The sequence below is a fragment of the Fukomys damarensis genome, unplaced genomic scaffold (genome assembly GCF_012274545.1).
Source record: "Fukomys damarensis isolate Sample0158 unplaced genomic scaffold, DMR_v1.0_HiC HiC_scaffold_33, whole genome shotgun sequence".
In the NCBI taxonomy this organism is placed as follows: domain Eukaryota; kingdom Metazoa; phylum Chordata; class Mammalia; order Rodentia; family Bathyergidae; genus Fukomys; species Fukomys damarensis.
The window spans coordinates 41855823-41876948 of NW_022900945.1; the positions used below are offsets into that span (position 1 = coordinate 41855823).

The following is a 21126-nucleotide window of genomic DNA, read 5'->3' on the forward strand; positions in this document are numbered from 1 at the left end:
GCTTAGCTGAGTAAGACAGTGTGGGAGAGTGGAATGAGGAAGAAAACAAGGTGTGAAGATATTAGTGGAAAGATCAGCTAATGTGAAGGTATTTAGAAGAGGGAGTGTCCTATATACAGGGAATTCACAGTAATTCAGGGTGACTGATGCAGAGTATACATAGGAATGTGAGAGTGGAGGTTAGAAAGATAGAGAGGAGTTGGATCATGAAGGGCATTGGATACCATGCTGAAATATTATTGTAAAACATACAGGATCAGTCAGTGAAATATTTTAGCCAGAAGAGTCATTAGCATATTTGTGATTTAGAAAAATCATTTTATCTCTACTGCAGAAAATTTATGAGGTTACTGCATTAACAGATGGAAAAGAAATCACAGATATAAAAATGATTCAGAGGTGGAAGGTCTGGCAAAAGTTGCACCAGTAATTTATTGGGGGTGAAGAGTGAGGGAGAAGTCTGGGGTCAGTTGGCACCCACGTTTCTAAACAATAGTGTTAAGGAGGGGAGGTTTGATTTCCCAAGATAAGAAATACAGCTGGGATGGGACCCCTGAGCGTGGGAACTGAGTGGCTCTGTGTTGGAAGTGTTGAGCTTGAAGCACCTCAGACAGTCTAGAGATCATCCAAGGAGATATCGCTAGCAAAGAGGTTAGCATATGGGAGATAAATTGCATGGGAAACAACACCCCATTAAGCGATACAATCATGACTTTTTAGAATGTACGGATGAATCTCACAGAACCCAAGAGTGGGAAGCAGAGTTGGGCTTCCCACTTGCTGGAAAACTGTCTTGCAGTTACTTTCTGTATTTCACTGAGGCGATATGATGTTCTACTTCATGTCTGCTTCATTTTTCTCTTTGCTTCTCTGCTAGGCTTAGCTACTCCTTCACTAGAACATGGATTCTGTGGACTTAGGGTTGCCATGATGCTGACCATGACTCAAGTGCCTGTGATTTTGCAGCTTTTTATGAGTTTTTTTTTTTATTGCAAAGTCTCTGTGTCTCCATTCCAAGTTTCAAGGATACAGGATCTAAACGGGTTTAGGTGACCACCTGTGAACAAAGCATGGGCAGGCATGGGTTTTAGAATGGAATGTGGAAGGTGGAAATGATTGGCAGAGGAAACAAGTGGCACCTGGAGTAAAAAAAATAGCACTTAGTATATAATCTGGGTTGGGTAGAAAAATCTAAGTAGTTAAAATTAAGGTAGTAGATGAAATTACCCAGAAAGAGTGTATACCCCGAGGAAAGATGAAAACCTTGGAGTAGAGTATTTAAGAGGTGACAAGAGAAAAATGAGTCAGTGAAAGTGACTGAGAAGTGATGGAAAGAGAAATAAGGAGAAAATCTCACAAAAGCCAAGAAGGAGGGAGGAGTCAAAAGTGTCATGTTCTACTGAGACTGGGGAGATTGCAAATTGGAGTATGACAAGGAAAGTAGTGCGGAAATGTTAAGAGACGTAGACAGGCACTAGATTGCAGTGGGTTGACATTATAATAGAATGTCGAATAAGTGAGGGGTAAGGAAATCAACACAACTTCTTCTCAAGTATGACTTTGAAGGGAAGCGGCAAACAAACTAAAAATGGATGAGGAAACATTCTGATAAGACAAAGACACTCTAGAGTAAGGTGATATTGAATATATTGACTAAGACAGATAATAGTACATGAAGTCAAATTCTGGAAAAGGCTGATGGACCAGAGCTCCAGAGGTTGGTACAATTTGAGAGGGAGAAGTTGCATGTAGGATATTTTTGAATGAATAAATGAATAGACTGTTGCAGTTTGCTGAGCTTGTTTTCATTTCTCTTGGAGTCTTAAAGGCAAGGGATTTGGGTCTTGAAGCATGCTGAGGCAGTCCTGGGAGTGACAACTTGAACGTGGTGTAGAATAAACATAATGGGAAAGCCATTTTGCTCTTCTTCAGGATCCCCCAAGGATAACTCATTGTTCTCACTTCCTAGAGAAGACAGAATTTGAGATGGAAGGAGTGGTAAAGGCAGAGGAATGTATCTGTGAATAAAGAAATTTGGATTCGGAGCCAGAAAACCTTAGATTCTAGCCACTTTTTGAAATGTATTGGCCACACAACCTTAGACAAATTGCGTCCCAATTTCTGCAGTTGTAAAAGGCCTGTGATATTTCTTTATTTTACAGATGGTGTTGGACTGCTTTCATATATTACTGAAATACTGTCAAGTTCTGAATTTCCCTTAATATATACACCAGTGTAGGAATATGGACTGCCTCTGCGTTGTGCCCTGGGGGGCTGTCTCATCTTGTCTCACTGCATACACACGTACAGTATGTCCCTGGAGTACTGTTTGCGAGCTTCTTTCTTGGCTACTACACATGTCAAAAGCTTAGCCTGATCATGCAGAACATTCCTATCAGCGTACATAGTGACTGGAGGAAGAAGCACATACAAATCACAAATTCATTACTTTCTTGATACTAGAACGAAAACATTTCAACACTTATAAATTGCCTCCAGAAATTAGGCAAAATTCATTCTGCTTCAAAAATGCACACCGATGTTTAGGAATACTATGTCCTTCTCTCTGATTTATTTACATCTCCATTGCTTCCAATCGAAAGACCTACACAAGCATTTACCTTTATGGAGTCCCTCAGCTTCTTTACAGAAATAAACACTGAAGACTTTTAGATATATTGATCATCTTTTAGCCCAGATCTGGATTCTAATTCGGCAATGTAACTTATATTATGCAACCTATGATTATTTGTAGAAAGAACTGTCTGTTTTCATGGCTGGCATAACGGACATAGATTAAACTAGTAATACCTGGCATCTCCTGCTCACTGACACTGCACAGTTAATGAGACAGGGCTTATGAATCAATTTGCGTTCTTCATCTTCAACTAAAAGTACGTGTTATGCTAAGTCGGACGAGGCATGGGCAAAGGACTCGGTACCTGAGCTCATTTCCTCGTCAATTGTGTGTCTGCAATCAAATTTCTGGGTTACTTGCCTTGTTCCTTCTCTAGGGGCTTCAATTCCAAAGAATGATTTCACTGATCTTAAATTTAAGAGACACCAGAGATTTTAGTTCTTCATTTGACTCTGCTATTTCCACCATAGTCTTTTCTTCTATGAACCAATAGCTATCATTTAGAATGAACAAAAAGGGAATATTTTTAACATAGTAAACCATTTTGGCCATGATTAATGAGGTCTATACCTAAGGAATACAAGAGGTACAAGGCTGATAAATGTTGTAATACAAAGGAAAGTACAAAAGAGTTACCTGAGAATTGAGTGGGCCCTAATTCCGAATGTAGTAGTAATTAGGCACTAACTTGTTTCTGTTGAAATCCAACAGCAGTGTGAGAATTCTCTTAGCTCAAAGAGGATATGTGCAACACTTTGGAAACAACCTGCATCTCTTAATTTACTCTGCAAAGGATAAAGATTTGGTCTCTTAAAATAAAACACTTACAAATTATGGCTCAAGGAGTCCACCACTAAAATTGTTATGTCCAGAAAACTGAAAAACAAGTATTTCTTATATCAATTGAAAGCTTAGAAAATGTTTTGTTCTTTTCTCTGACGGCAGATTACCACATATGTAAGGCAGTCTAAATTTGCAATTTTTTTGTTTTAGACAAAGTAAAATTTCAGATGGAAGTGAGAGAGGGCCTGTTTTGATGGTGTAGCATTTGTTGACATTCCAGAGGCACAAACACACTTGAGGAACTAGCTGTTATTAGGACAAAGATTTGGAATCAAAATTCCTGGGCACAAAATAAGAACAATGGATATATTAAAGGGCGATTGCTAGAAGTTTATGCTCTGTCGTGTAAAAAGTATAAAGCATATATAGAGAATATACATTGAAGACAACATGAATACTCCATTTTCTGGATATAAATAAGGAGGATCTCTGGGAGAAGATTCATCTACATATTTACCTTAATATCTCTCAACAGTACTTTGGATGTAGCAGTGCAAACAATAGGTTCCCCAAACAGATTTTAAATATTAAATAATGTATATTTGCCATACTATAATTTACTCTCTGTGACTGGTACAAAATGTAAAGGCAGATTTATTGTACATACAGTTTTTCTTCTTTGAGATTTTACTGGGTCTGCAAGAATGTTAGATAGGAAGCAAAGGGGAAACTTTAGGGAATTCTGGCCCTCCAAAAGGCTTGCTAAATGTAATACACAGAAAGCTTCACTAAGTGGGAGAGCACATGAACTTCTGAGCTCATCTAAAAGCAGCTGATGCTTCAGCTCTGGACTGCAGCCTAGCTTTTGATGTTTCCTTATTTGCAAAAACAAAACAAGGAAAGAAGGAAAGAGGAAGGAAGGAAGGAAGGAAAGGAAGAAGTAATTTGGAATTAATTATTACTAGGAGTAACAAGTACTATTTTGATCTTTTATTGAATCCTGTGGGTAACATTTGAAAACAAAACACTTTAAATCCAATGACAAATTAAAAAGGGATCAGATACCATAAAATCAAAACTCGTATTTACTGAAATTACTTAATAAAAGGCTCAAAATTATTATAAGAACATCAGAGAACATGGGTAAGAACTTATTTTAACTTTACATTAGTATATGATAAATTAACAATGTCAAAACAAAATGAATTTATAAAAATATAAAATATGTGCTCAAGTTTACGTTGTAGTCAGAGTTGCATTATTTTTATTAAGAATAACTATTCATCCCATACAAAATAATACTTGCTTATTTGACGAGGAGAACTAAATATAAGGTTATGATATCATAAACACGTTTCATTTAAATATTCACAGTAACATTACATTGCTAGTCAGCAAAAGTACAGAATGTTTCACAGACTGTGTGACTTACAAGGGAAAGCAGTAACAGTGTCTGGCTGTTATTAGTGAAAGAATAAAAATGTAGTATATGTCATGGATTAACAAATGAGTGTTCTTGATATTTAAACTGAGTGGTCATCAAATTTTAATTTTATCTGGGACAATCCTTAAGTGCATTTTTTAATATGTGGAAAAATTTCCAAATACTTTAACTAGGTCTAAGTGTTAATACTGCTGTCCTTGATGACCTATTCTTCTTGTATAGTTACAGGAAAAATACATTTTCTTAGAGACTTTTTATCCACACTGTCCTTTTCCTGTCCTCCCTCAATCACAGCATATGTGCAATAAAAAACAAAAGAGGCTGAAAGATGATTACTATTGTGGATTTAGTGTTTTTTTTCACTTATCTCTCTGAATCATACTGTCTGCAACTTATTGGGCTGCTTCTTTCAACTGTTCAGAAATCAATCATTATGATGCATTTCTCAAAAAAAAAAGGAAATTAAATCAATGAAGATTATTTTTCAGTCTAGCATTTTGGCATCGAATCAATTTGGTGTCTTAGGTCAGTGCTGTGAACTTAACATGTTCTAAGTGGAAAAGGTTTGGATATCACCCATGGAAGGAATACAGTTAGGAAGTATTTTAAAAGGTCTGACAATAGCAGCAACATCTTTTCACTAAAACCTGAAATTCTGCAATGTGTCTTTTAAAACTGAATTTTAGTCAAAGTTTTAAATATAATGGCAGTGGTAGGATGAAGATCACATGACAGAGGGTGAACAGTGTAAAGAAATGAGATGTAGAGCCATTTATCGGCCAAATGATCTTGGACAAGTCATCGGACCTTTCCAAATTGGTTGACCAATCTCTAAATTTTGGGTGGTGTTAGTACTTCTTGTGGATGTTGTAGGAAGAATGTAGACCATGTGAATGTTTGCAAAGCATGATATATGTATCAATAAACAAATGTTGGACAAACTTGAGGTGGTGTGTCTGATATTCTGATCTCTGTGTAATTAATATCTACTTAATATTTCAAAAACAGATGCTTATAACATTTAGTATATTACATAGAAATACTACATACATTGTTGGCTTTCCCGTGTGTGTGTGTGTGTGTGTGTGTGTGTGTGTGTGTCTATAAAATACACGTGGGAGCTTTTAAATGTAAATGATATCATTTTACAGAGTAGTTGAAAATGGTTTATACAGTGCCCTTAAAGTTGAAAAAAAAGAGATATTCTTATTTGGTTTACAGGCATACAATTTTATGGCATTTGAGAAAAACACTGTGACAATTTAAAGTAAACTACTTAAGCTTCCCCATCCCCAAACCCAGCATTAAGAGATCACACCATAGAGATAATTTACCAAAAGAGATATTACTATGGTTCATTTGGTCTGGTAAGTTCACAAATGATTTTAAGATACAGTATAATTACAATATGCTAGAATCACCACTTAGTAAATTTCATAAACTTTACAAAAAGGACAAAATCACTTTTCACAAAGATCACTAACACTAACACGAGAGACTCAATCACGTCTACGTAAACCTGAAAATTCAGATTCATAAAACCAAATGATCAAATTAACTGTTTTTTAATTAATTGCTCCACTAGTCAAAATATACACTTTTTATTATGACAGAGGCCTTTAAAAATTGCCCCCTTTTCTGAATGAAAGCAATACAATACCAAATCTCTGGATGAATAATTTCAGTATGACAAAATATTTCTGTATCATTAAAATGGACTGCATTTAATTTTTCTAGTGTCCAAATTCTAGCATTCTTCTAACCTAATCTCTTTCTACCATAAAACCAATATAGTCACCTGTTACCTTTGTTGTGCAAACACTGTAACCTTTTATTTCTCAACTTCCCACTAATGCCAAACAAAAGTGTTTGGGCTATCCCTGAATTTTATTTCTCACTCCTGAGCAAAATTAATTAAAATATGGCTCTACCTGGCCTCCTTTGTATTAAAATTTCATAAAATTTTATGAGTATTAGTTTACTAGTCATTGCTTCTGGCTCTAAAAGGGCATTCAACTTTTAAATGTGACAAAAATGTACTTTACAATCAGCTACAGTCCATCAGTAAGCAAAATATACTTGGTTCTGCTTTACCGAATTTATTAAACCACAACATTTAAAGAGAATAACTGGAGCAGACATGTTGTGTAAACAACTAATTCAGCAAAGATGAAATGATAAATCATAATAGTTAAGCCACAGCCAGAATGAAAATAAGATTTGACCTTTTTATGTTTCTCTAAGGCCAATTAGTAATAGTAGAAATGTAAACATTTCAGTTTTTAATCTACTCAGTCCCTTGAGTAGAAATACGTGACATTAGTGAGTGGGGCGGGGGATAACTGGCACAGATATGCATATATTATGAAAATTTGAAAATGTTATCAAACTTTTGAAAATGAAAGAAACTGATTACTAAATTTAAACTTTCCACTTTACAGATAATGAAAGTGAGGCTATGAGAAGTTAAAGGGAACTTTCTGGGGAACATGAGGGTTATTGGCAGAGCCAGCACTAAAGTACAGACACCTACTTAAGCTCTCCTGTAATAAGAATCAAGAGATCACATGGCAAACACTCATATGGTTTAACCTTTTCCCACCTTCCCCTAGTCTCAAGTTTGTAATGTTGAGTGTGTAATACAATTCTGGCATTTTTTTATGTAATTTGCTAACCACATTAACACCTAACTAAACAGACATTCTCCCATTCTTTCTAGTGATTCCATTAATCTGTTTTCCTTCTGCAGTGATTTTTCTATTTTTTCACGATCCATTATAGACAAGGGAAAATTCTTAAGAGGAAAAAGAATTCTCTTGCCTCTTCTCATAACCAATTTGAAGAATGATAAAATTATGACACTTTCAAGGCTTAAATCTTGTTTCAATTTATTCTTCTCTTTAGAAAAGCATCAGAAAATATGAGTGTGTATGTATCCTTCGAAGTATTTTTTAGGAAATGCATATAGTAGGTTTGGGGTCTGAAGGGGCTTTGGAGATTATTCAACTCAGCATACTCATTTTGCAATTGAAAAAACTGGGGTCTAGTTACGGTAACTGACATCTGGGGTCCCACAGGTAGGAAGTAGGCAAAAATTCTAGGTAATGTTCTAGGTGAATATTATGTTCATTATCGATTCTGTGATCATATTTGGTCACTCATCTGATACAATTTTGTGATTTCCTTGTGAGAGTCCAGGTCCTATATTTATTGAAATTGTATCCTGTAGAAATAATGCAGATATGATATTAAATATATTGTAATGACTAACATGGTGTCACTGGTGCTTTATGAAGGTCGTTTTTATGCCCACTTGTGTAATACCTAGTGATCCCTACTAAAACATCTGCGTGCTTAACAGCTCCTGTAGCACAGTTGATCAGTTTGTTTCAATCATTCTAGGCTATCATCACCAGTGATAAGGATTAAATTGGCTGCAATGAAATGACTATTCCGTGGGCCAGTACCTCTACTACATGGGCTAATACAGAATAAAAACCAAGTGGTGGCTATATTTTCACTTTAATCACAAATAATTCCCATTGGAGATTCAAATAGCTCAAATATGAGATAGTTCTCATTCCTTTATTTCACCTTTTCCTATAGTGATCTGGTCTGCAAGTTTTGACCACAAGAAATTACCAGAAGATTATAAAACGTTTATTGTAGACATTGCCTCAAAGAAAGTTACCTGGTTTGTATCTCATATTCATGGGTTTTGCTGCCATTAGGTGAATAATTGTTTAGTTAATGATTTCTATACATTAATGAAAGTCATCACCTGTATTTCTTTCTTTTTTTTTTTTTTTTTTTTTTTGTGCCGGGGATCGAACTTGGGACCTTGCGATTGCGAGGCAGGCGGTGGCACCACTGAGCTAAATCCCTGGCAAATCACCTGTATTTCCATCTAAAGGCATTGAAAAGTTTATAATCTTGGCTTTGCACCCGAAATATTTTACAGTAATTAAAATTACATAAGCACTCTAATTATAATTTAGCATTGTTATTCATTTAAACAATAGGACAGTGTATTTGTTCGGGTATATGTTGAAAATCAAACACAGAAATGAAAAAGATCTTCTATACTATATGTTCACAGTTTGACTTTCCATAAGGCTTATGAAATAATATACAAATAGCTACCATTCTGCTGAAATGTCACAGTAAATACATTAATAATGGCACAGAAGTGAATGTCCCCAAACGGGAAACTATCTTCATGACACTCTAAATATCTTTTCCAATTAAAATTTTTCTGTTTTTAATTGAAAAGGAGTTCCATTTCTAAAAGAATATAAAAATAGAAAATGAATCAAGGGATTTTTTTACACATATAATCTTGAAGAAAAAGCTAAGCCATTAGCTGAAACATTTTATATATCTTTAAGAATGTGCTTTGTCTCACATTGAATATCTTATTAAAATAAAACTGAATTATTATACATGAACTATTTAAAAGTATAACTAAATGTTAAAATTTTAATTGACATAGACACCTTAAACACGTAAGTACTAATAATCTTTTGTAAAGTTAAGGTAAGCTAAAACCTACCTATAAGACTAATTTGTAAATATCATTTTAAAGTAAAAAATAAAAGAATATTTAATCAAGCAAGGCACATTTCTTTTAGGCAAGTCTATCTTTAATACCATTATTCTGGGCACAGTGTCGACTTTGCTTATTTATGTGTAAGTGGCTAAACTATGTATGGGGGCCTTTGGTACAGAACATACCTTCAAAAGTAAAGTTCCACATAACCAGAACACATAGTATGACACGAATATATCTCATCATTAAATACAGTCCAGTAATTAATTTAAAAAATAAGATAGGTAATGGTTTATTAGAAACAAACACCTAGGCTTTCTTTATGTGCAACACTGAATATATTTTTGCATGATTAGATTTTATCAAAATGTCAAAGGATTCAAATACCTTGATATTTTTAACATTCTTTGTCTCTTGATCAGTATCTTTTATCCTGTACACAGGATGAAGAGAATCCTTCAGCTGCAAGCTGTTTTCTTTATATAAATTATTATTTAATGTAAACTAAAATAAAAATATGTGCTAGTGGACAGATCCCTGCCCATCAGTGACGTGAAAACTGCTACTGCATTCTTGGTTCAGGCAAATGAAACCTTAGCATCTTTCTGGTTAGGACTGCTTTGTACTGCTCATGTGGGGCTCTTCAAGGATCTGTTGGATAAAACACAAGCATTAAGTATATATTTACCTTTCAAATAATTACAGACTTTATGACAATAAAAAGTTCCATTCATATATTTTTAAAAAACTGAATCTTTTCTCTTACCCTGGAAAGTTCAAGCAATTTAGTTTTCTAAATGCATTAACTATATATTGAATGCTTTTTATCTTTCAAATAATTACAGACTTTATGACAATAAAAAGTTCCATTCATATATTTTTAAAAAACTGAATCTTTTCTTACCCTGGAAAGTTCAAGCAATTTAGTTTTCTAAATGTATTAACTATATATTGAATGCTTTTAAGTTAGAAAAAGTTTCAGATTATGCTGAAATTATGAACTTATTCCCCCCCATAAATTAAGACTCTCAAGTTTTGTCCAAAACAATGTGATAGTCTGCTTTTTGAACAGAAAAATTTATGTTCATCCTTAAAAGCATTTGAAAAGTTCTCAGCGCCATTAATTTTTAGAAAAATGTATATGGATTTCCATGGGTTTGCCTTTTTCTGACTATACATTATATTGTGGTTATCTGAGAACTCTTTTGAAGGCAATAGAAACTCCACCCTGAGATAAGGATTATGAGCAGGAAAAAGAAGAGAAAGAAGGATCGGGAATTTAGCTCAGTGGTTCTGCTGCCTGCCTCACAAGCACAAGGTCCTGAGTTTGATCCCCAGTATCCCCCCAAAAGAGGGAAGACCTGTGCACACAGGATGAGGGGGAAGGAAGAGGAGGGGAGCAGGAGAAAAGATTTATAAAGGAATAGTTTCTTTTGAAATCAGTACTGTGGAAATCATGTTCTAGTGCCACTGTGAAAATCATGTCCTAGTGACATGGAATGTCATGTTTATAGTTTATATTTTTGCTACAAATCTGCTGATCCTTTAAAATATGAACTCTGCACAATTATGTTCACTTGAAAGCATCATGAATTTAAAAAACAAAACCACTTGACCAGGGGCTGTGAAGAATTAATAAAGGTTACAGATTTAATGGTTCTCTTCCCCAACTACAAAACATGATTTAGAAATGCCAACAGAACATGACAGTGTTTTTCACTGTTATATTCAGAATTCAGAATTCAGAATAGTATCTGACACATAGTAGACACTTTATATGTTAAATGGATGAATACATTTTTACTTTTTTGCATGTCTGACACACAGGAGATATTCAGTAAATATATATTGAATGAATAAAAAGATATATTAAAATTAGATTCTTGTGCTCTATAAATTTACTTTCTGTATAGTATAAAGGACTCTTAGGGAGACAAAAACAGAGGATACTAAATTCAGGCTTCTTTATTGTAATTCATAGAGAAGACTTCCCCATACATATTCCTGGGTTTAGTAGGTATCTCTTATCAGAGGTAAATACCCAAAGACAACAGTCTATAACAATGATGGTGAACCTTTTAGACTCTGTGATACACACAGCACACTGTGGCATGCGTGCCAATGGTTCGCCACCACTGGTCTATAATTTGTGCTTTTGAGGGAAGAATCACTCACTAAATACTGTATGCCTAGTGAGTGCTGTAAAACCATCTATTGAAAAAGTTTTCCTTACTAACCTGGACTATAGTTGATCATATTGCTCAAACTCATAGCTTCTAGTCAAAAAGCAAGAGTACAGTATATCCACCACATGCCTAGTTTTCATTATGGAAGTGTGTAAATTGCAGTAGTGTAATAGTTATTAATAGCTACACAAACAAGAAAACGTAGTGACAGTAATCATCTTGTAATAACAGTAATCATCTGGCATCCATTCTATTTCCTAAGTGCTTGGTTTTGGTTTTTGTTTAGTATTACTGCAGGTTTGCTTATCTTGAAATGGTTTGGTTACGCTACACTTGTCTTGCTGCTATTCCATCCTCTTAATATAAGGGTTGGACCTTTTTATAAAACCTCATGTGTTAAGTCCTGCCTGTCAAGGTCCTCACAATGAAGTCAGTGTAGAAAGGCATCCTCCTAGATTATAGGTGTGTAGAGTTGAAATTCAACAGAAACAACAAAAAAGTGATTGATGTTTATGTTAGTGGTTAAGAAGTTGGATGAAAGAAAAAGAATGAAGATTAACTATTAAAATCAACTCTGCTGTATACGAGATAATGTGAAATAGGAAGAAAAGATCCAGAAGGGAAGGGAAAGCGGGGGTGGAGGGTGGTAAAGGCAAAGAAAGAAGGGAAAGAAAAAAATATGAGAAAAGGAAAGAAATGGAAACAAAGTTATTTTGTTAATAGGGAGGGGTGGGGGAGTGAAAAGCAGGGAAAGAAAAAGGGAGGGGAAAAAAGAATCAATATATGCCATGTATAGGTACGAATTCCCAGTGATGAATGTATCATAATGTGCGCCTAAAATGCACTAATAAACTTAGTGAAAAAAGTATAGTAGGAAACGGTGACCTATAATCGAATTAATCAAATGAATGTTGTACCATGTAAGACAAGAAAAGAAGACAAGAACAGTCAAATTTCAATAATTATCAGTTTGTGAAGAACTCATTCACACCTCCATCAAGGCCTCAGTGAAAACATATAGACTCAGCTCCTTAACTGTTTGTTGGCCTTACTAAATTTACTTGACGAGTAAAGGACTGAAGTAAAACATATAGATGTCATGGGAATTTTGTTTTCACATGTCTATACTTTGACATCTGTTAACTTATTTAGAATTGGCCACACACCAGTAAATTCTACAAATTGTACCAATTAAATGGCAGTGAATAAGCCCAAAGGCTGGAAAGATTTCCTGCCCAATTATGTACAATACTCTGACTGAGGTTTTGGAAATTATGTACTCTTGGCAAATAAAAGGGGTTTAAACTCAGTAATTAAAATGAGTAATACGATAAGATGTGAACTGTCAAAAATCTGAGAAGTCATGGGAAAATGAGCTGTGAACTATAATGAATACTATTTCATGCAATATTTAGGTCTATTAATAATATCTTCAATTCACATAATTACACAGAAAATAAACTACAGTTTTGAAATAAGTTAAAATATTCGCAGGTAAAACATCTATAAAATCTTTGTATAAAACAATTAAAGCTTGGAGAAATTATTTCTATGATTTTGCTTCAAAGTCAATTTTGCCCTTCAGAAATTTGATATATAAGGTTTTGTTTAATATGCTTTCCATCAAAATTTCTTATAGATATTACGTACCAGTTAATAGTCGCTATTTTATTGTTCTGTAGTTATACATGAGGCAAATACAAAATATAATGGCACATGAGATTGTTTGTTAAGTGTCTGATCCCCTGATTATATCGTGTTATAAAGGAAAATCTAGTAAAGCTGATATTGAATTAAACAATAAAAATAAACAATGTTACAACACTTCATCCTACACCAGGGGCAAAAACATGAAAGAAATCAAAGAATTTCAATTCTTTATTTGGTCATCTCTTTTAAAAAAATCTCTTATAATTATCCTAAGAAGAGGTGAATAATCTGTTGTCTTGTGTGCTTAACTGATAAGCTGATGAAAGGAGAAAAGAATTTCTAATGTTTCTGATCTACATATATAAACTAAGTACACAGGTTAAATTTTTTTTTTTTTTTTTTTTTTTTGTACCAGGGATCGAACTCAGAATCTTGTGCTTGCAAGGCAGGCAGCCGTACCACTGAACTAAATCTCTGACCCCATAGGTTAATTTTTAATTTGTGGACACATTTGGTAAAGACATTGTGCCACCTGGATGCAAACAGAAAATAGCCAGGTCATTCTTTGGTTGGGGTCTGCCTGGGAAAGGAGAAAATTCAGAAGGGGTTTGAATAAAGTTTCTTGCCATTCCCACCAGCAGAACCCTCATTTTCTAGTGCAGAGGAAAGCACATCTGTCACAATATTACCTAAAATCTTGGCAATATCTGCACTAGTCACATTAATGCTTCAACTACCCACTTATTGAGAACCAAATGTACTCTAGGCACAATTTGTGGGGACACAGCACAGTGAACAGACAAAAAATTGTGTCCCCGTGGAAGGAAAGGGAAAACAGACAATAACCAAATAAGTAAAAATATCTGTGAGAGGAAAAATTAGGCAGAGAGAGAACACAGGGAGTGTTGTGAGATTGCAATTTTAAACCGAGTAGCCATGAAGACTGCAGTGAGAAGGCAACGTCGAGGAAGTGAGAGTGAGCCAGCAGATGGTAGAGGAACAGGAAGTACAGACTCCAGGGTGGAGCACGTTTGCCACGACTGATCAAGGGCAAGGAGGTCTGTGTGGCTGCAGCACAGGATCAGTTGGAGAGTGGCAAAGCAGGCCAGAAGAGGATGGAAGGCCGCGTTAGGGGGGGCCTTCAGGCCACTATAAGGCCATTAGTTTGTACTGTGTGAAATAAGAAGCCAGATGGGGGTTTTGATACAAGGAAGCACATGACCTAACTAGTGCTCTAAGAAGATTACTCAGGGTGCCATGTTGAGGATAGAGTCAAATCAGGAGAAGGATGGAAGCTGGGGGATCCATCAAGATGGTTCTATAAAAATACAAGCAAGAGTAATGAATGATAGGTGTAATGCTAACTTTCATACTAAAACATTAGTGATCTTAACAGCAATTCCCAAAACTTTTTGTGCTGTGAAAGCATAGCTGTGGTGTGAGCTTAGATTTATTCATACCATTCTTCAAATATGATGAAACAGCATTTTTGTTCGTTTAACTGCTATATTACTAACACTCTGAACCCTAGTCTCTCTTTTTCAGGGTGGGTTACTATTCTGCACTGTTTCATTTACAACAACAAAAACATGACTTTTGAGAAAATGACAGAGCCTTCTTTTCAGATCTCTTCTTCAATGGATTGGATGGCTGATGGTGTAAATCTTGAAATGAAAGGAAAAATGCATCTGGTATAAAAAGAAGAAAAAGACAAAGCTTGGGCTGTATATGGATTCCCCGTTCTTCTTCCTGCCTCCTCTGATTTATGTTCTCTCAAAGATCATCAATCATTCCCCTTGAGATGTATAAAAAACAAATGATTTCATTAGTATATATAAAACTTCCACAACAAAATACAAGAAATTAGTAGTATAAAAAACCAATAGGGTTATCTTCCTTAGTTTTAGAAAAAGCCAAGAAAACAGAAAGAAAAAAAATTCCACCTTAAAATGCAGTCCCTAAATATTCTGTTCCCCATTTTTATGCTCCTCACCTCTATCTCACAGTGTTTCCATATGTCTTCACTTTGGGAGACACATGTGCTTCTTTGCATTTCTTAGGGGCAGGGGTTATCACTTCTATGCACAGCTGAAAGGTGGGAAGGACTTGGAACTGCTGTAGAAAACGTTGAAATTTTAAATGTATAGAAGTCAATAAATTACAGTTATGGTTCTCAAAGGAATAAACTATTGATATATATATTATAAATGTTGGGTTTATATACTATCTGCAAAGCGATTACTTGAATACATTATATGCCAAAGAGGTAAACTACAAGTTTATGTAAATAAACCATAACTTTAAATTCTTCATATTGTCCTTTTAAAATTTCAATTCTGAAATTCCACTTAGAAGCTCAGAAATAACATGCAATGTGTTCTCTCATGTGTAGGTGTCTATGGCTATGTTGCCATGGTTAGTGGGTATTTAAAAATACCATAAAAGAAAGAAAATAATAACAAATGTTAACTTCCACCCTTTTCTCTGGATTCAGTAGCTAGAAGGGCAGATACATTTTCCCTAGGGTGCTGATTAGATGTGCACTGATCCAGCCACACTCCTTACCAGAATCTCTTCTTGCTACATACAGACATGAATATTTTTCAACGCCTGAGATGTGCAACTGAGCTTAGCAGTGAAACCTGCAGTTTGGCAAAGCTAACTAACACAGCAAACAGACTCATTAGCATTTTTAAAAGCTCAAATCACTATCCATTCTCATAAACTATTTAAGACCTTAGTGAAACAGCCACAGGTAGTATGACAAAATTATATTCTAAAGAACTGTCAAGCACAGATTCTCTTAAAGATCCATGGAGTGGCAGGGTAAATCAGTAGTGTAGCAAATTTCAACAAACTTGCCACCTCCTTCTTTCAATCCTGCTGTTCTCAGCAATTTCTTCCTTTTTAAAAAGGGGAGTCAAAATGTTTACACTGCTTTCTGACATGCTTCTTTAGCAACCTAAGCAAAGTATAAGGAGGTGGAAAAGCAGTAAGTTGCATAATAATATCATATATTGTTGATGAAAATACATAACACAGGAAATAAATCTCAATCTGAAAAATAAAACACTGTCCAAGCAGGTATTACTAATATGGCTGTTTATTCTTTCTAAGATTAAATCCAGATAAATCAAGCACACAAATTACCAGAAAATCTATATCTGATTTAAATAACATTTAATCCTTTTTGTTAAAAAATACCCGATTATTTAAGAAATACTTAATTTTTAGTATATTGAATAAAATAGGTTTCTGGAGATATGGTTCTTCATTAATTAGATACCTGGGCTGAAGTCAAACATAAAAGCACAAGGGATTTATTTTCTCTCTCAAGTTGCCCAATAAAAGTAACAGGTTTTGAGCCAACATGAGCTGGCTTGTAATTAGTGCTGTGAAATCTTAGGAAATCACTTAACCTGAGATATTTTTTACCCTCCTAAAATGAAGTTAACGGCACTTACCTTGAAGAATTGACAAATATCCAGGATATAGTTGACCCTTAATACATGATAATTATTACTATTACTACAGAAGGGAAATAGTAAAACATTATTTATGTATTTCCTATTCGCAATACTTTTTATTAATCACACATGCTTGTAATAATCATAAAATAATGTAATGTCAGGCAATCATTTTTTCTAAGTGTTCTACTTGTATTAACATTTAATATTTGTAATAACATACAAAGTAATACTCATTATTCTCATTTTACAAATAAGAAAACTGGAGAACAGAGAGGTTATGTAATTTGCTCAAGGTCATACAGCAGAGTTGAGATTCAAACCCTGGCAATGTGACTGTAGAGCTAAACCCTTTTACTATCTCATTAAAAGCCTGGAAATAACAGTAATGCAACATAACAGGCATTCCATCAATAAACACAAAAGGTGCTGTTATATTCTATGCTAGACACTAGTATTCAAAAGATCAAGCATCCAGTTGGGACACAGAGCCTATAACCTTTAAGAAGCTTCCAACATGGCGACTAGAAGCAGTTATACTACCTCAAAGTTATGACTCAAAACCTTGCTATTTCTATAGATAAAGGGAAAAAGATCCCTTTCAAACTACTGTTCTCCTTTTTATGTCCACATAAAAAGTAGGCCATAACTATCATTTACTTATGGAACGAATCGAGCTTTCTACATGTTCTGAACACATGTGACTAAAACTGGCACTGTTCTTTGTTCACCTTTATGTTAATATTTGTTCAGGAATGGGTACAAAAACTATTTTTATGATTGCTCTAGTATATTTAATATTATTATCAAAATGGATCATAAAAAGAATATCTGGTCTTTGAGAATGTTAGGTAAAAATGTGTATCAATATTAAAAATAACTCAAAAAGCACAGGAAGTTAGATAAAAGAATCTTTAGATAACACCATAGGTAAGAACAAACAATTCCGTATACAGATTGTTTCATTTTCTTCCTCTTGCCCTTCCTATGGTATCAATCATTATTGCCCTCTTTCTCAAATGTACAAATAATAAAGTATGTAGGCTTCAGAAAATATTTTATTAGCTTAAAAATAAGGTTTACTCTTACTTAAGATTATGTCATCAAAGTCAAGAAGCAATGGTGTATCATGTATAATTTATATATGTAAAGCAGAGTGATTAGCTTTTACTCTAATTTTAACTATTTGTTTCAAAGAACTGTACCACTGCTTACTACTTAGGTGAAAGTTATACTGAGGAAAAATAATTTTTATCATTTTTGCAATAAACACCGGTAACCAAAGGATAATTGGCAACATGGAAAGATTGGAAAGATGTAAATAAACTTTAAAGGTGCTTGACATAAAATTAATATAGAACTATTGGCTTTGCAAGCATTATCAGTCCAAATATGAATTTGGTTGCATGTACAAAAGACGACTGACTGCTCTCAGCATACTATACAATGCTCACCTGATTCTTTCTGTCTGCTGGCGACCCTTAGCACATGGCTGAAACTCGCAGGTGTTCCTTTTGAGATCTGGTTACTTCCGGACCTTCCTTTTCAGATTGTAATTCCCTCAGTTAAAAATGAGCATCCTTTATATATTTGCGTATTTTGCTTTTCAAGTGGTGTAATGGTGACAGGTCCTTTTGCAGGAGCTGGATTTTGTTTTCACAAGGAAATCTGAAGGTCCCTTCTAGGAAGATTTCAGGTACACTGAATTTCTAATTTGCTTAGGTACAGGACACTTTTACACTGGCTTTTGTGGACTTATCATTTCTTGGAGAAAGAAAGCTGTAGAGAGCATCTTTTAAATCATTGCCTAAAAACTGGCATTTAATTCATACCATGCCTTATCACGGTTTACATGTAACATTCCAAAGATGATATTTTCCTTGTCAGTTCAGCCATTATGGGACAGCATCAATGATGTTCATAAGAAAAAAATGCATTTTGCCACTCCTCTCACCTCCTTAGATTCCCACACTTAACTTTATTTGTGCGGTTTATTCAAATAGCAGTTTTCCTTATGAAATGGTGTAAGTAGGAACCATCTGGAAAGGTTACTGTGGAAACAGCACGGGCTGGGGGTGGGGCTAGGGAGCAAGAGATGCCATGACAACCTTTTACGGGTTTCCCAGGAAACATGGGTTGCTATGGGAACTGCATGAGTCAGGTCCGAATTAGTAACTTCCGCTGGAAGGGGTGTCTGCCACTTTAATCTTCTTGTGATACTGCAGAAGCTTATCTCTCAGCTTCATTAGGATTTTTTTTGTTTCTCCTAGCAGCACTGAAAAACATCTGTTTTAGACTGATGGATGTTAGCTGGGACATATGCACCCAACTTGACTGGAATTTTTTAGTCTAATGCTTTGCAAGTCCCAAAGTGTTAATTAGTCAGATCAGGAGGTTTTGGGCATTTCCTTTTCTTCAAAGCTGTTGAGATCCTTCAATTCCAGAAGGGGATGACTGAAACAGAAACTCCAAATAAACTGATGATGGGTTTATACCACGGTTCTACTTGACTTTTCATCCACATATCGAGAGTAGGTAATTGAACTAAACACTCAATAAATAATGTTACAGTGTCCACCAAGCTGAAGAATCATTTCAGTATTTGCTGGCTTTACTTAGTAAAGAACAACTACCTTTTGAGGTTAAACAGTTACTCTGAAGTCTAACTGTTCTTTAGTTTCATTTCCTCCCAGGATGTACTTAAAGGCAGGGGGCGTGTGCCAGAAATAAAGTTTAACTAGCGTTAAGTTTTTTGTTCACAGAATTAAGGAGAAGAAAAAAAAAAAAGGAGAGCTGAGATAATGCAGCCCACTTGCAAATCAGGCACCTGTTTCAGTATGAAGCACTAGGGAGAGGGAGAATGAAGCGTGCTTCCCACTTCTTCATGTCCTTTCCTCGATGGATGGTCTGGAAATGTATAAAATAAGGGCATACACAGACCAAGGGGGCACGTTTCACACGATACTGTGCACAGTATGTCATTCATATATTAAACATCAGTGAATATCTTTTTGATGTTGACACAAGAGTTGGGATTATTGTTCGTGGCGCAGGTGGCAGTGGAGTTGGCCGTTTTGAAAGGGGTCTGGGGGAAAGCGCTGTGGTTCATACCCCCCTCTTCGATCACCATGTACTCCGACTTACTCAGAGTCGAGTTACTCCGTGCTTTTCGGAGCTCCTCTGCCGAGGAGGAGAGGTGCTGGCAACTTCCCACGTGCATATACTGGGCTTGCTCTTCCCCTTCGGTCTCCCGGTGGTAGAAGTAATTGAAGTTGGAAACAATCACAGGAACTGGCAATGCAATGGTCAAGACACCCGCGATAGCACAAAGAGAGCCCACAATCTTGCCCCCAATGGTCACTGGGTGCATATCACCATAACCAACTGTTGTCATGGTTACCACTGCCCACCAAAAAGCATCCGGGATACTGCTAAAACCCGAACTGGGGTCGTCTGCCTCGGCGAAGTAGACGGCGCTGGAGAAGAGGATAACCCCAATAAAGAGAAAAAAGATGAGCAACCCCAACTCCCGCATGGAAGCCTTCAGCGTCTGCCCCAAGATCTGCAGCCCCTTGGAGTGACGGGAGAGCTTGAAGATGCGGAAAACCCTCACCAGGCGGATGACCCTCAGGATGGCCAGAGACATGGCCTGCTGTCCGTTGCCCTGCCGCTCAGCCAGCTCGGTGCCCAGAGTGATAAAATACGGGATAATGGCCACGATGTCTATTAGGTTCATGATATTTCGCGAGAAGGTGGCTTTGCTGGGGCAAGCGAAGAAACGCACCAGCAGCTCAAAAGAGAACCAGATGATGCACAGGGTCTCCACCACGAAGAAGGGATCGGAGAAACTGGAGGCTCCCGCGGGGGCCCCCGAGGTGCCGTTGCTGGCCGCCTTGAAGGTGTCCTGCGACGGCGAGGCAGGGTAGTCCTTCTCGTCGCGGAACTCGGGCAGCGTCTCCAGGCAGAAGATGACGATGGAGATGAGGATGACCAGCACGGACACGATGGCGATGCCCCGGGCCGGCCCGGAGCTCTCGGGGTACTCGAACAGCAGCCACACCTGGCGCTGGAAGTCGCGGCGGGGCAGGGGCCGCTCCTCCTCCCGCAGGAAGCCCTCGTCCTCGCGGAACTTCTCCATGGCCTCCTCGCCCAGTTGGTAGAAGCGGATCTCCTCCGAGAAGATGTCGATGGGCACGTTGACCGGCCGGCGGATGCGGCCCCCGGACTGGTAGTAGTAGAGGATGGCGTCGAAGCTGGGCCGGTTGCGGTCGAAGAAGTACTCATTGCGGAGCGGGTCGAAGTACCTCATGCGCCGCTTGGGGTCGCCCAGCAGCGTCTCGGGGAACTGGCAGAGGGTCTTGAGCTGCGTCTCGAAGCGCAGCCCCGAGATGTTGATGACCACGCGCTCC

The 21126-nt window shown here is 36.6% G+C and overlaps 1 protein-coding gene across 1 annotated transcript in view; it reads right to left on the reverse strand.

Annotated features, from left to right (window-relative positions):
* Positions 1 to 9446: 9446 nt before the first annotated feature.
* Kcna3 (potassium voltage-gated channel subfamily A member 3) overlaps positions 9447 to 21126 on the reverse strand; it is a 19099-nt gene continuing 7419 nt past the window's right edge. The window contains exons 3-5 of the mRNA XM_010606076.2: positions 18172 to 21122; positions 15244 to 15365; positions 9447 to 10065 (exon numbers count right to left, since the gene is read on the reverse strand). Coding sequence (XP_010604378.1) covers positions 19707 to 21122 — 1416 coding nt within the window. The 3' untranslated portion in view covers positions 9447 to 10065; positions 15244 to 15365; positions 18172 to 19706. The remainder of the gene's footprint in view (positions 10066 to 15243; positions 15366 to 18171; positions 21123 to 21126) is intronic.